We start from the raw sequence: 15,653 nt of genomic DNA, 5'->3' as shown, positions 1-15,653 counted from the left end.
ACAGATATTACTGCAGCTTTGTCTTTCCTGTAGATGATGCAGGTACAGATATTACTGCTGCTTTGTCTTTCCTGTAGATGATGCAGGTACAGATATTACTGCAGCTTTGTCTTTCCTGTAGATGATGCAGGTACAGATATTACTGCTGCTTTGTCTTTCCTGTAGATGATGCAGGTACAGATATTACTGCTGCTATGTCTTTCCTGTAGATGATGCAGGTACAGATATTACTGCTGCTTTGTCTTTCCTGTAGATGATGCAGGTACAGATATTACTGCTGCTTTGTCTTTCCTATAGATGATGCAGGAACGATTGCTTGTGACTTGGGCGATTTGTAATTTCGGATTATTTCGCACATCAGGGTGTGACAAGTTCATGGTAAATTCATATATCAGCAAGTGCGAGATGAGCGGTGGGGCTTAGCGGGACAATAGTGAGAATTAGGATTTAAGCAACACCATGGGAAAAGTATATTAAAAAAGCTAACAAGCTGGGAAAGCGTAAGCTCAAGACATCAGCGCCCTGTTATCTGTAGGTGCCCCGACCTTCCACTGTGTCCTCGTGCCCGAGTATCGCCATCTTTGTCTTTTGCTTTGTGCGTTTGCTAGACAGAAGATGAGATTTAGGATGTATGGGGTAACGGTTACAACCTTATAACATATAAGGGGATTGGTAGTGACATACATCACTGGTGTTATAGGGGTGCTCTAGACCAGTGGTTCCAGCGCCGCACCTCCCATGAATCGACCTGAAGCGACTGCTTCAGGCGGCGCTATGCCAGGGCCCCAGGGAGGGCGGCATTTTTGCTTACCTAAGCTAGTCCAGGACAAGCTGTCCTGGACTGGCTTAGCACCGAGCAGTGGATTGGGGAGGCCGCTGGAGCCTCCCCTCACGCTCAGGCAGAGAGCAGGTCCTCTCCGTGCCTGCTCTCTGCCTGCGAACGCCGCTAAGCCCCGCCCCCTTTGCTCCATCACGCCCCCTCCACTCCGCCCCTTCCTCGCATGGGGGGGGGGCGACTTTCTGTCATTTGCCTCGTACGGCGAAAGGGGCAGGTTCACCCCTGAGTTGGTCCCAACCTTTTTTCCACCAGGGACCAGTTTCAGCAAGACAATTTTTCTATGGCCCAGTGGGGGCGGGAAGGGGCGTGGATGGGGGCGGGGAAGGGTGTGGTTGGGGCAGGGTTAAGCATAAGGGTGTAGCTTACTGATGACAGATACTGCAGGTTATGAAGATGGCTACTGATGACAGACACTGTTATGAAGATGGCTACTGATGACGGATATCACTCCTAATGCTATTAACTTCACTACAGCCTCACTACAGCTACATTACACGTCACAGGGACAAGTGATGTGTAATGTAGTTGCCCAAAGTTTGGTCGGCGACTGCAGGGTGGAGCCAAGACCTGCTGCATGTCCTGCATAGTACAAGAATCCCGAACATACAGCGGGTCCCGGCTCAACCCTGCACTTTGCTCACCTTATCCCGATGAGCAACAACCAAGCGTCAGTGTTGTGGCTCCACAGCAGCTGCTGATTCCTCGCTGCCAGTAGGCGGACCGGTGCAACATGCCCCGCGGCCCGGTACTGGTCTGCGGACCAGCGGTTGGGGACCCCTGATCTAGACTGTATAGCCTGACTGCTATTACAAGGACACTCCATATTACATACCCAGACTGCTATTACAAGGGCGCTCCATATTACATCCCCAGACTGCTATTACAAGGGCGCTCCATATTACACACCTAGATTGCTGCCCTGCAGTTTGAGTGAACTGAACTCTCAAGATCGACCAAATTACACAGACTTAAGCAGAAACTTTGAAAGTCCCAGAGAATCCCTTTAAACTTTACTCCTTTTATGACCTATACATGCCAACAATACATATCAAAGAGACAAGTATGTAGGACTCATCTGTCATATTAATGTGTCCCATTGTGAATACTGTCTGGTCGCTCATTGGCACAAGCAGCAGGACGCCTCGAGATGACTTTTAATGGCAGGAAAGTAAGAAGTTCAAAGAGAAAGAAAGATTGTGTGAAGTCTCCTCATCTGCCTGGGTAGGATGTAATGTGCACATTGTCACATCACAGGGAAGGCGGTAATGGTCAGTAAATCATTGGGCAGGGGGAGGTAGAAATCGAGTCTTGAGGCTTTGTCGTATTTCTTCATGTCACTTTAGTAAGTGTCCTCATAAGAGTTCTGATCAGTAGAAGTCGCCGGTAACTTTTCCTGCCATAGGCAGACGTTACGGTTGCACCAGAGAGAACTATCACCCAGACATGGCCTTCAGGTCCTGTCCTGTCCTGAATTACAGACACATTGATTTGAATGGACGCAGTGTAATTCTTCATTTAGCCTGCGGGAGTGCTGCAGGGAAACTGAACACTTACAGCCAGGTTCCCCCACAATGCACTGCTGATCGCTTTAGGTCATAGATTTTGTGCTTAACTTAACCTCATAGAGAACTCCTTGAAGCTTTATTTACAAGGAACTGCAGCCCTCTTTAATGGTGACCGTTATTCGGCATCTGGGTGCCCAGGTCTACACGTCTTTATGGGCTTGACACCCGTCTCTTTCATATACCGTCTGCCGATGATTTCTTTCTGCAGCCTCTCAGTTCTCTTAGTTAAAATGTAAAACCGGTGATTAAATGCGCAAGTCTCGTAACAATATATGGAGCAGAGAGGAAGGTTGTATAAATTCATATGTTCTAAAATTCATGAGCGGAAGGAAGGTAACGTTCTCATCTAGATGAAACATAAAGGCACAGAGATAAAAAGTCTTCTTAGATCTCCTTATTCCATTGTTTGGTCTAATGTGTATGGTGATGGTCGGACTGCCCCCTGGAGGTCAAAGAGATTAATTAGGATCATTTTAATCCAATCCTTTGGAGATAAGCGGCAAAATGTGTGCCTGGCAGCCATCTATCTCCATTTTCATAGTGTGTCTAGCTAAACATATATAATTATTACATTAGACTATATGTATACCTGGCATTCTCTCATATTAAAGAGAAATTTCAGAACCAAGTATATCACCCCAGCCCTTCAGATAGATAGGTTAGTGTCACAAGAACCAGCATATCACCCCAGCCCTGCAGATAGATAGGTTAGTGTCACCAGAACCAGCATATCACCCCAGCCCTGCAGATAGATAGGTTAGTGTCACCAGAACCAGCATATCACCCCAGCCCTGCAGATATATAGGTTAGTGTCACCAGAACCAGCATATCACCCCAGCCCTGCAGATAGATAGGTTAGTGTCACCAGAACCAGTATATCACCCCAGCCCTGCAGATAGATAGGTTAGTGTCACCAGAACCAGCATATCACCCCAGCCCTGCAGATAGATAGGTTACTGTCACCAGAACCAGTATATCACCCCAGCCCTGCAGATAGATAGGTTAGTGTCACCAGAACCAGCATATCACCCCAGCCCTTCAGATAGATAGGGTAGTGTCACCAGAACCAGTATATCACCCCAGCCCTGCAGATAGATAGGTTAGTGTCACCAGAACCAGCATATCACCCCAGCCCTGCAGATAGATAGGTTACTGTCACCAGAACCAGCATATCACCCCAGCCCTGCAGATATATAGGTTAGTGTCACCAGAACCAGCATATCACCCCAGCCCTGCAGATAGATAGGTTACTGTCACCAGAACCAGCATATCACCCCAGTCCTGCAGATAGATAGGTTAGTATTACCAGAACCAGCATATCACCCCAGCCCTGCAGATAGATAGGTTAGTGTCACCAGAACCAGTATATCACCCCAGCCCTGCAGATAGATAGGTTAGTGTCACCAGAACCAGCATATCACCCCAGCCCTTCAGATAGATAGGTTAGTGTCACCAGAACCAGTATATCACCCCAGCCCTGCAGATAGATAGGTTAGTGTCACCAGAACCAGCATATCACCCCAGCCCTGCAGATAGATAGGTTAGTGTCACCAGAACCAGCATATCACCCCAGCCCTGCAGATAGATAGGTTAGTGTCACCAGACCCAGCATATCACCCCAACCCTGCAGATAGATAGGTTAGTGTCACCAGAACCAGCATATCACCCCAGTCCTGCAGATAGATAGGTTACTGTCACCAGAACCAGCATATCACCCCAGTCCTGCAGATAGATAGGTTACTGTCACCAGAACCAGAATATCACCCCAGCCCTGCAGATAGATAGGTTACTGTCACCAGAACCAGCATATCACCCCAGTCCTGCAGATAGATAGGTTACTGTCACCAGAACCAGAATATCACCCCAGCCCTGCAGATAGATAGGTTACTGTCACCAGAACCAGCATATCACCCCAGCTCTGCAGATAGATAGGTTAGTGTCGCCAGAACCAGCATATCACCCCAGCCCTGCAGATAGATAGGTTAGTGTCACCAGAACCAGCATATCACCCCAACCCTGCAGATAGATAGGTTAGTGTCACCAGAACCAGCATATCACCCCAGCCCTGCAGATAGATAGGTTAGTGTCACCAGAACCAGCATATCACCCCAACCCTGCAGATAGATAGGTTAGTGTCACCAGAACCAGCATATCACCCCAGCCCTTCAGATAGATAGGTTAGTGTCACCAGAACCAGTATATCACCCCAGCCCTGCAGATAGATAGGTTAGTGTCACCAGAACCAGCATATCACCCCAGCCCTGCAGATAGATAGGTTAGTGTCACCAGAACCAGCATATCACCCCAACCCTGCAGATAGATAGGTTAGTGTCACCAGAACCAGCATATCACCCCAGTCCTGCAGATAGATAGGTTAGTGTCACCAGAACCAGCATATCACCCCAGTCCTGCAGATAGATAGGTTACTGTCACCAGAACCAGCATATCACCCCAGCCCTGCAGATAGATAGGTTACTGTCACCAGAACCAGCATATCACCCCAGCTCTGCAGATAGATAGGTTAGTGTCGCCTTAAGCAAAAAGTATTTTCCCCTTGATGTAAAAAAAAATCTATGTAATATGCAAATTAGCTCTTGGGGAAAACAACAGTTGATATGTTGGGGTCCAGTGACTTTAATACAATTACTTATGCTTTCCTGCTCTCCAAATGACGAAGACCGGCAATAGGGCTACAAGACCGGCAATAGGGCTACAAGACCGGCAATAGGGCTACAGCCCAAATTCAGCGCTTTGATAACCGTAACATGACTTATGCACGCATGCTACTCTGTAACTATGGAAACAGACCACAGGCAAAAATAACTGTTTATAAATATTGATACAAAGTTTTAAATCTTTACAATTAATGGATCTGATCATCTTTGTACTGAAACCGGAATCAGAAAGGCTGGAATTGTCTGACCCTTCCTCTGCTCGGTACTGACTATCCTCAGATTGATGGACTGATGATGTAATATCAGTATCAGCCAATACTTTGTACGGGGTGGGGTACTGGTGGCATGTTGTCATGAGATTTGGCACTAGTGTCTTGTGGGTAGCGATGCGGTGTATGATACAACTGAGGACTGTGGCTATGGAGGGCAAATGAGCGTCAAGTGGTTATTTTGGTCCTTACTGTGGGCACCATTTATTATACTGGAGGCACTGGTATCATTGTGGTAACACTGGGCATTGTAGTACAGGCCACAGAATGCCACATGAGCCATATCACCATATAACCTGGGGGTACAGTACGTATATAGCCTGCTTCATAATAAAGATCAAACCATTTTAATTACTTTATGTTAGAACAGAAGTTACAGGAAATTATACCTCAGGCCACCATATTGTACAGGTAACAGCTGACAGATGGAGAGCTCAGGGAAATTTTCCAATGTCATGACAGCAACGAGAGGATCAATTCATGTCTTGTGAGTACTAGGAATGATTTATTACAACCTGGATAGAGCAGAGCCCATAACAACACATTCTGTTGTTAGGACACGATTGAATATATAATAAAAATGGCGCTATTCACATATCATAACCATAAAACTGCCTCCTATGTACAAGAATATACCTACTATAATACTGCTCCTATGTACAAGAATATACCTACTATAATACTGCTCCAATGTACAATAATATAACTACTATAATACTGCCCCTATGTACAAGAATATAACTACTATAATACTACTCCTATGTACAAGAATATAACTACTATAATACTGCTCCTATGTACAAGAATATAACTACTATAATACTACTCCTATGTACAATAATATAACTACTATAATACTACCTCCTATGTACAAGAATATAACTACTATAATACTGCCCCTATGTACAAGAATATAACTACTATAATACTACTCCTATGTACAAGAATATAACTACTATAATACTGCTCCTATGTACAAGAATATAACTACTATAATACTACTCCTATGTACAAGAATATAACTACTATAATACTGCTCCTATGTACAATAATATAACTACTATAATACTACCTCCTATGTACAAGAATATAACTACTATAATACTGCTCCTATGTACAAGAATATAACTACTATAATACTGCTCCTATGTACAAGAATATAACTACTATAATACTGCTCCTATGTACAAGAATATAACTACTATAATACTACCTCCTATGTACAAGAATATAACTACTATAATACTTCTCCTATATACAAGAATATAACTACTATAATACTGCTTCTATGTACAAGAATATAACTACTATAATACTGTTCCTATGTACAAGAATATAACTACTATAATACTGCTACTATGTACAAGAATATAACTACTATAATACTGTCCCATTTCATTCGATTACCTTCAGCAGGCAGCTATTTTAGGACATTGTGTCCTTCTAATAAATAATTTGATTTCTTGTCTGCCGCCTGTTCGTTTTCCTGTGATCTACCCTACCACCCACCTTTCCTCCCCCGCCATCATGATTAACACTATGTGTACTCTCTAATGTTTAGTCCTTTCACAGTTTTGCTTATCTCTTCATGCATGAAATTGAGTATTACTGGTTGCCGGGTTATGCCACATCGTGAAAGTTCTGCAGGATAGGAGGGTTTATCTAGCCGATCACTTCTATCCTCTGATACATGTGGTGACATTGAGAGGTTCATAGTTTAGTATTGCATCATTGTAATGTCTTTAAAGGGGTTATCCAGAAATTTCTGGCCTATCTTTAAGGACCTTCTGAACAGTCCCTTTAACCATTTAGAAGCCTCTACAATTCCTCCCCTCTTTTTCCTGATGTCTTGTTACATTTGAGCATTTTTCCTGGGCACTGTGTGGCGGTATTACATGAGAACTCACTGTCAGTCTCAAATTTAAAAAAAAAAATGTCAAAAAGGGGTGTGGCTTACTAAACCTAATTATGTGAGCACTGTTGCTTGGGTACTCTATGTAACTATCATATGGACACTATGTTTGGTACTGATTGGTAGTATTATTCAGACAGTGTAATGCAGTAGTATTTCAGATCTGATATGGCACTACAACTGAACTTAATTTTCTTCTTCCAAAAAATTTGGAGGAAAGGTGGAGCACCTACACCTATACCAGCCCAGCATAGAGGCCATGGTGCATCACCTGCTGTCCGCCACTAGGGGACATCACTGCAAACAGATTTTATCATTTGCAAGGACCTAGAGACCTGGATTATTTGCGCTTTCTGCCGCACTTGTCCCAGAGGGCAGAGACATCACTAGGCTGGGATAATACAATATCTAGAAGTGAGGAAATCATTTAGCACTTTCAGACATTAGAAAAACAAGCACCAGCGTGCTCCGGCAAGACGGCACAGGGGAGGCTGACATGTATAATGGCGGTGTAAAATAGGCTGCATGTATGATCAGATATCCCGCTGATGTCCCTGAATAGCGGTGTCATGAAATGTGAAATCACAGCGAGAATCAAAGGGCATCAGTGAAAGATAGGAGATTGATAGATAGATAGATAGATAGATAGATAGATAGATAGATAGATAGATAGATAGGAGATAGATAGATAGATAGATAGATAGATAGATAGATGATAGATAGATAGATAGATAGATAGATAGATAGGAGAGAGATAGATAGATAGATAGATAGATAGATAGATAGATAGATAGATAGGAGATAGATAGATAGATAGATAGATAGATAGATAGAAGATAGATAGATAGATAGATAGATAGATAGATAGATAGATAGATAGATAGATAGATGATAGATAGAACCAAACACAGCCACTATACAATATGGGGCCACAGCACTCCGACCAAACCTAGTCTGTGTAGGTCCCAGGTGTTGGACCCCCACTGAATAACCCTTTAACCTAGACCACAAAGGACGCCGTATCGACACCCAAAATCAGATATAAACCCGTACTTTGCCCTCGCCTCCAAGTAAGAAGATATTTATAAGATAGTCGCCCTCCCTTCTATTCTAGAGCACCATAGAAGTAATCGTTGATCTACAATACCGGGGTATGAAGCATTAACCCCTTGACCACCCTAGTCTTCATTAGTCTTTAGTTATGTTAATGAGACACTTCTTTGCGACCTGTTTGCTTCTCGATGGAGCGGATTCCTCCAATTACTGTCTCGACATCATTACACTCATCATCATATAGAATGTTGGATATGGCGATGACATCGGCCCCTGTGACCTCCCCTCCTATAACACAGCGTCGTAAATAGCCCTCGGTACCTAATGCAATAAGCCGTCACTTTCTAGGTGTCTCCGTCCATATTTCACGAGAGTTAATTCATCTCGTACAATACGTTGCGCCGACGCTTGACATGTATAACTATCTCACCGGTCAAAGTTCACACGTAATGAATTGACAGCTGAAGGCACACGGCACGCGGCGTATTATAAATTGGCTGTAGGATGACAGATTAGGCGGTTATCGGCCCCTTGTTGATGGAACGACTGGGAGGTTTACAGCCTCGCGCTCAATGTCGTGCGGTGGAGTCAATTACAATATCGGATTATTACAGGATTGTTAATCACCTGCCAGATGAGGGTAATAGCGGAGGAGATAAACCCGCGTATGGAGAGCGAGCCGAGATTTGACACATTGTAACGTTATAAGGTCCATCCTAAGTGTTTATGAGCGCAACACTTGTAGGATAATGTCGTCAAAGTTGCCTGAAGGCGCTGGTATGGAATAAAGAGGTATTTACCTAGAGGTCTCCACAACTCACTGTCTACATTCCTTCCTTGGTTGTTACTTGCTAGTTGATCGATTGCGGTATTATTTAGGTACCATATGGCGGCATTATTTCCATATTATATAGTACTGTTATTACAGGGCTCACTGGCAAATTATGGCAGTATTCCTAGGGGACGATACCAAGGTCTATACAGCACTATCTACCCTGCTCTGTAGTGATGAGGGGCAGAACCCCTGAAATGCGTCTACCGATGGGGTCTGTGGTTTGGCTGGTATGAGATAATTCTATACTTTTTTCCCAGGCGGTATTTTAGCTTTTTTACTCTCCACTTCACAATGAAAGAAAATGAAAAGGGCCTGATATATATATATATATATATATATATATATATATATATATATATATATATATATATATACTATGACCAGGAGCATCGCAGGACCTTAATCCGGCCCTGATATTATATGTCAGGTTGTATTATAATCTACAAGATAATAAAGGAATATCCAGGGACACTCAACAACCAATTCTCCTCATATTACCCCAACACAAGGAATTCTGAGCTGGAAAATATGATAAAAAGAATTGTATATAACACAGATTAATTAGAAAAGGAAAATAAGAAATTGGAGATACCACTAACAGAATAGTGAGCGCAGCTCTGGAGTATAATACAAGATGTAACTCAGGATCAGTAATGTAATGTATGTACACAGTGACTACACCAGCAGAATAGTGAGTGCAGCTCTGAAGTATAATACAGGATGTAACTCAGGACCGGTACAGGATAAGTAATGTAATGTATGTACACAGTGACTGTACCAGCAGAATAGTGAGTGCAGCTCTGAAGTATAATACAGGATGTAACTCAGGACCGGTACAGGATAAGTAATGTAATGTATGTACACAGTGACTGCACCAGCAGAATAGTGAGTGCAGCTCTGGAGTATAATACAAGATGTAACTCAGGACCGGTACAGGATAAGTAATGTAATGTATGTACACAGTGACTGCACCAGCAGAATAGTGAGTGCAGCTCTGGAGTATAATACAAGATGTAACTCAGGATCAGTACAGGATAAGTAATGTAATGTATGTACACAGTGACTGCACCAGCAGAATAGTGAGTGCAGCTCTGGAGTATAATACAGGATGTAACTCAGGATCAGTACAGGATAAGTAATGTAATGTATGTACACAGTGACTGTACCAGCAGAATAGTGAGCGCAGCTCTGGAGTATAATACAGGATAAGTAATGTAATGTATGTACACAGTGACTGTACCAGCAGAATAGTGAGCGCAGCTCTTTAGTATAATACAGGATGTAACTCAGGATCAGTACAGGATAAGTAATGTAATGTATGTACACAGTGACTGCACCAGCAGAATAGTGAGTGCAGCTCTGGAGTATAATACAGGATGTAACTCTTGATCAGTACAGGATAAGTAATGTAATGTATGTACACAGTGACTGCACCAGCAGAATAGTGAGCGCAGCTCTGAAGTATAATACAGGCATCTGTTAGACCATGATACAGATGTAGCAGAACTATTGAATTTTTTGTGCATCATGAGGACACTCTGAGATAATGTTGTTGTCCCACATGACATACTCAGCTCTGCTGTATCTGAAAAATGTTAGCACTTCTCCCTGTTGCAGATGCTTATGAAAAATGTATAGTGTTTGGCTGGGTTAAGCCTGCACTATACGTTTCTGCAAAGTGACCCAATTTAAAGTGGCAGTGCAGTTACTTGTCTATTTCCTATCGTCACTGCCCTTGAGCGTAGAAGGGAAAACATCACAGTTTTATGTTTAATCAAAACCATTAACCATGTAAGGCTGAGAATGCAGATGAAGGCTGGCAGCCATTGCTGAGTATTGTCCTATGTGATATGTATGTAACACAATGCAATTATTCTCAACTACTTGTATTCACAGGCTGAACTTAAAGCTCTTGGGCCCCAATGAAGAATTTGTAATGGGGCCCTTACCTACCCTGTGGCTTAGAACATTGGTATACTTTACATTGCAGAGGGACCTTTGGGGCTCCCTCAGGATCCAGGGCCCGCTGGTGGCTGCTACCACTACATCCCCTTCAGTTATGCCCCTACTTGCATTAATTCATCCATATTCATGTCTATCAAGTCCAAAATGTCTCCCAAATCAATAATATTACCACATAGGGAACTGCAATAGAAACATATATATATTTGCATATCTCCCAACCGCTCCAGATTTAGAGGGACAGTCCCAGATTCAGGAATCTGTCCTGCTGTTCCATTTGGCGGGAGGAATTTCACAGTTTCCTTGCAAATGAGTTGACTACAATGGTTGTCCACTCTCTGCCCTGTTTTTGCTCCTGGAGTAGTGGGCGCAATGTGATGACCTCACTCACAATGCGCCTGCCGCTTCCTGAAGTCTCCGGAACAAGGGACAGAGAACAGCAGGGGAGCCAGGGTAGGGGATAATATTGTAGGAGCAACTGCATGGGGGACATTAAACTGCGGGGGCAGCTGGAGGGGGGACATTAAACTGTGGGGGCAGCTGTAGGTGGGGACATTAAACTGCGGGGGCAGCTGTAGAGGGGATATTAAACTGGGGCAGCTGTAGGGGGGACATTAAACTGCAGGGGCAGCTGTAGAGGGGATATTAAACTGGGGGGGCAGCTGTAGGGGGGGACATTAAACTGTGGGGGCAGCTGTAGGGGGACATTAAACTGTAGGGGGGACATTATACTGTGGCCGCACCTTGATTAGGAGTTTATACCATAGGGGCACTTGGAGGAGGACATTATAGTGTTTGGGGGGGATCAGGTTACAATGACCATGTGGGCTGTATGAGGGAGAGAACTTGATGGGAATGGGTGGTGTCAAAGTGCAAGTGGGTGGGGCCACAAACTCATGAAGCGTGCAAAGATAATTGTCTTTTTATGGCTATGCAAATCAGCCTGAAGTGCACTGAGGGAGGGGCCTAATTTGACAGATTTTTCTACAAATAGTGGTACTAGATTAGTAGAATGGAAAGGGAGCCGTGTGAAGCCCCCCATGCCCCGTATCATCATATTTATACCAATACATTATGTCGGCGATGTGTCCATCCTTCCAAAGCTCCCGCTAAAGTTTTGGGGATTTGGAAGCAGAGAAAGAGCTTCATCTAAGACATGACCCCAACCAAAACCCTTGTAACAGGACCTGCAGGGGAAGACATAGACAGGATGGACACATCATCAGCCATGGTCCATTACAGGGTGGTAGGGTGTGTCTCAGACTACCATGGCACACCGTGCATAGGGTGATCTGAGACTTTGGCAGCCATTTTGTGGAGATGTAAATGAGGGATCATAATGCCGAAATGGTGGCAGATTCGTTCATGAGGAGGGTATCAGATATGTTGACTGTAGATTTCCCATGCATGGTCAAATTTCTGACTTTTGACTGGAGGTTTCCTTTAAAGGGGAGGAGCAACCACACTAGAAAAAAAGGGGTTATTGGAAATAAATTGATCATAAAGTTGAATGGAGAATTGGGTAACAAATACTCAATTTCCCTGCAGTGCCACTACTGGAGAACCTGAGTATTACGCAATGTCCATTCATATGAATTGTCTATGCAACGCAGGATCGGGAAGGTCCTCAAGTGTGAGGGCACTCTTTGTTACCGCTCTCTACTCTTACCAAGACATGAGGATCCCCTTCATTAACTCAGATTTTCCTAATAAGGTAATGGGGGGAATGTATTAAGACTGGACGCCAGTCTCCTAGGCCCATTTTAATTCATTCCCTTACTGGCACATGATGGCGTTACGAAGCTCTGTGAGCCAAAATTGAAAATAGATTTTCAGTTTTACCCATGACAGATTTCTAATGTAAGTTATAGCAAAACTGTTGAGCCAAGGTGTCCACACCTCAGCCTGTCTCGATCCATGCCGTCCTAAAAAGAGGCGACCAGGTCAGAAAATGGAGAACGCTTATTATTAGGTATTATTCTTTTATGATAATGTGTCAATGCTCATATACAGAGAAATTACAAAAAATTTTACAAAAATGACAAAATATTTTTTATCTGTTGCCAGCTTCCACGCCTCAGATAAGACCTGATGGAGCAAGACGTGGAGAGTCCCATCTCGATAAGGCAACCAAAGCTCCCAAAACAAGCCAGGGAGGACATCATCAAGCAAAAATGCACAAAACGGAAGATCCAGAGATATGTCCGCAAGGATGGAAAGTGCAACGTTCACCATGGGAATGTTCGAGAGACATACCGCTACCTGAGTGATATCTTCACGACTTTGGTGGATCTGAAATGGAGGTTCAATCTGTTGATATTTGTCATGGTTTACACAGTGACGTGGTTGTTTTTTGGAATGATATGGTGGCTTATAGCTTACATTCGAGGAGATCTGGACCATTTACAAGACAAAGAATGGAGTCCATGTGTGGATAATCTTAATGGCTTTGTTTCAGCTTTTTTATTCTCGATAGAGACAGAAACGACGATTGGCTACGGACATAGGGTTATCACGGACAAATGTCCAGAAGGTATCATCCTTCTACTAGTACAGTCTGTTTTAGGTTCTATTGTCAATGCTTTTATGGTTGGCTGCATGTTTGTCAAAATATCCCAACCCAAAAAGAGGGCTGAGACTTTGGTCTTTTCAACCAATGCTGTCATCTCCATGAGAGATGGAAAACTGTGTCTGATGTTTCGGGTGGGGGATCTCAGGAACTCACACATTGTGGAGGCGTCCATAAGAGCGAAGTTGATCAAATCCAAACAGACGAAGGAGGGGGAGTTCATACCACTCAACCAGACGGACATCAACGTTGGGTACGACACTGGAGATGATCGGCTATTTTTGGTGTCTCCTCTCATTATAAGCCATGAAATCAATCAGCACAGCCCATTTTGGGAGATTTCAAAAGCTCAGTTACCAAAAGAAGATCTTGAGATCGTGGTCATTTTGGAAGGAATGGTGGAGGCAACAGGTAATTTCTATATCATCTCATTTACTTATCTGTGATCGTGGTCTCTACAGTATGGGAGACAGCTTTGGTGGTATTGGTGGGCCCAAGCATTTGTTATTGGGTCCAAGATCTTCAAGCAGACTTGATAGCAAAGAAAACCCAAGCTCCGAAGAGGTGTTTTTCTGGTTGTGCTCAAACCCTTGGCCCCAGGGCTGCATAGAAACATTAATAGCCTCTGTGCCACCCTATCATATGTCAATAACTGGTGACTAGGCAACATAGATAAGGGTCTAGAGCCCGAACATGCTAAGACCTGGAGATTATGTAAGATTCTATCTATGAGCTCAGAGATATGGTCAGATCTAGTTGTTTACTTTTACTGAATACATAATCATGGGCATTGGATAGGAGCTGCTTATGGAACTTTCTATGGAAACTTCAGAATATTGAATCTGGAGGATACAGGTTATTTTACCCAAAAACATGGACAATCAATGGCTTTAGAGATGAAATTTTTGTCACTGTTAGGACTGACTAACATAACAAAATAGATCATTGGTGGAGTTGTCTAAATTGATGGACATCAAGTCGGCCAAATCTATTGATTTTGGTGGACCAGCAAACTAATGTGTTTGGGGACCTCCTGGGTATACCCCATTATTTGATGTCATGGGAAAGAAGGATCAAGTAAAATGAATTTCTATGCCCAATCCTATTATCTCTGTTCATAATCCACCACCAAAGGTGTCTTACAGAAACTACTCCACTCCTTCCTTAAAAACACCTACAAGAACTTTGTAATGAGCTTCTGAGAAATAGGGATTGTCCAAATGAGACCATTATCTAAAAATAGGAAAAAAAAACATATTTGTGAGAGTTATTGAAAGTAACTTACCTTTCAGGTTTAATAGAACTTTCAGGAAATTCCGAGAAGGAATATATTGAGTTTGAAGTAAAATGATAAGACGAAGTCTTTGATCTTATCTTTAAATGCTTCTCGAAATGAAAAAAATATGTAACTGGCGCGTTGTAGAAAGTTTGTGAGAAGGCTCGAATATTGGGAGCAGAGTTCACACCTAGCAATAGAATCCTCATTGTCACCAGGCAGGTGTCTCTGGATATCTGCAGGTCAGCAGAATGGACCTCATGAATATTTATCAACCCCTCACCACAAGAAGGTCCATGTCTGGCTGCAGATACAACAGGTACCAGCTAACATAGTAACATAGCAGGTATGTCATGTAGGGACGAGATGCCTGGAAAGTGATCCCAAATGTTTTTACAAGTCCAGGCACAACAAACATACATCTTACATTGTAATTCATTCCCTAGATATGTGATGTAGGAGGATATGAATGTTACTGGTCCATCTGCTCAATGCTAAAGATGCGTCCAGGTACTTTATCTCTTTCCATGAGTTGTATCTGGTATTGCTCTCATTGAAGTGAAAGGTTCTGACATGCAGTACCACATACAACCTGTTCACAAGTGTGGTGCTGTTTTTAGAAGTAGCAGCAATGTTTTTCTAATCCTGTACCACTAAAGATGTATAGTATTAAATATCTATCTGTCCATCCATTTACCT

At 43.1% G+C, this 15,653-nt stretch overlaps 1 protein-coding gene across 1 annotated transcript in view; it reads left to right on the top strand.

Moving 5' to 3' along the window:
- KCNJ6 (potassium inwardly rectifying channel subfamily J member 6) overlaps window positions 1-15,653 on the top strand; it is a 161,613-nt gene that overhangs the window by 115,318 nt on the left and 30,642 nt on the right. Inside the window, exon 2 of the mRNA XM_075263524.1 lies at window positions 13,177-14,089. Coding sequence (XP_075119625.1) covers window positions 13,201-14,089 — 889 coding nt within the window. The 5' untranslated portion in view covers window positions 13,177-13,200. The remainder of the gene's footprint in view (window positions 1-13,176; window positions 14,090-15,653) is intronic.

The sequence above is a fragment of the Leptodactylus fuscus genome, chromosome 2, assembly GCF_031893055.1.
Source record: "Leptodactylus fuscus isolate aLepFus1 chromosome 2, aLepFus1.hap2, whole genome shotgun sequence".
Classification (NCBI taxonomy): Eukaryota; Metazoa; Chordata; class Amphibia; order Anura; family Leptodactylidae; genus Leptodactylus; species Leptodactylus fuscus.
The sequence above is the reverse complement of the archived record's forward strand: the minus strand, read 5'-3'. Positions and strand labels throughout refer to the sequence as shown.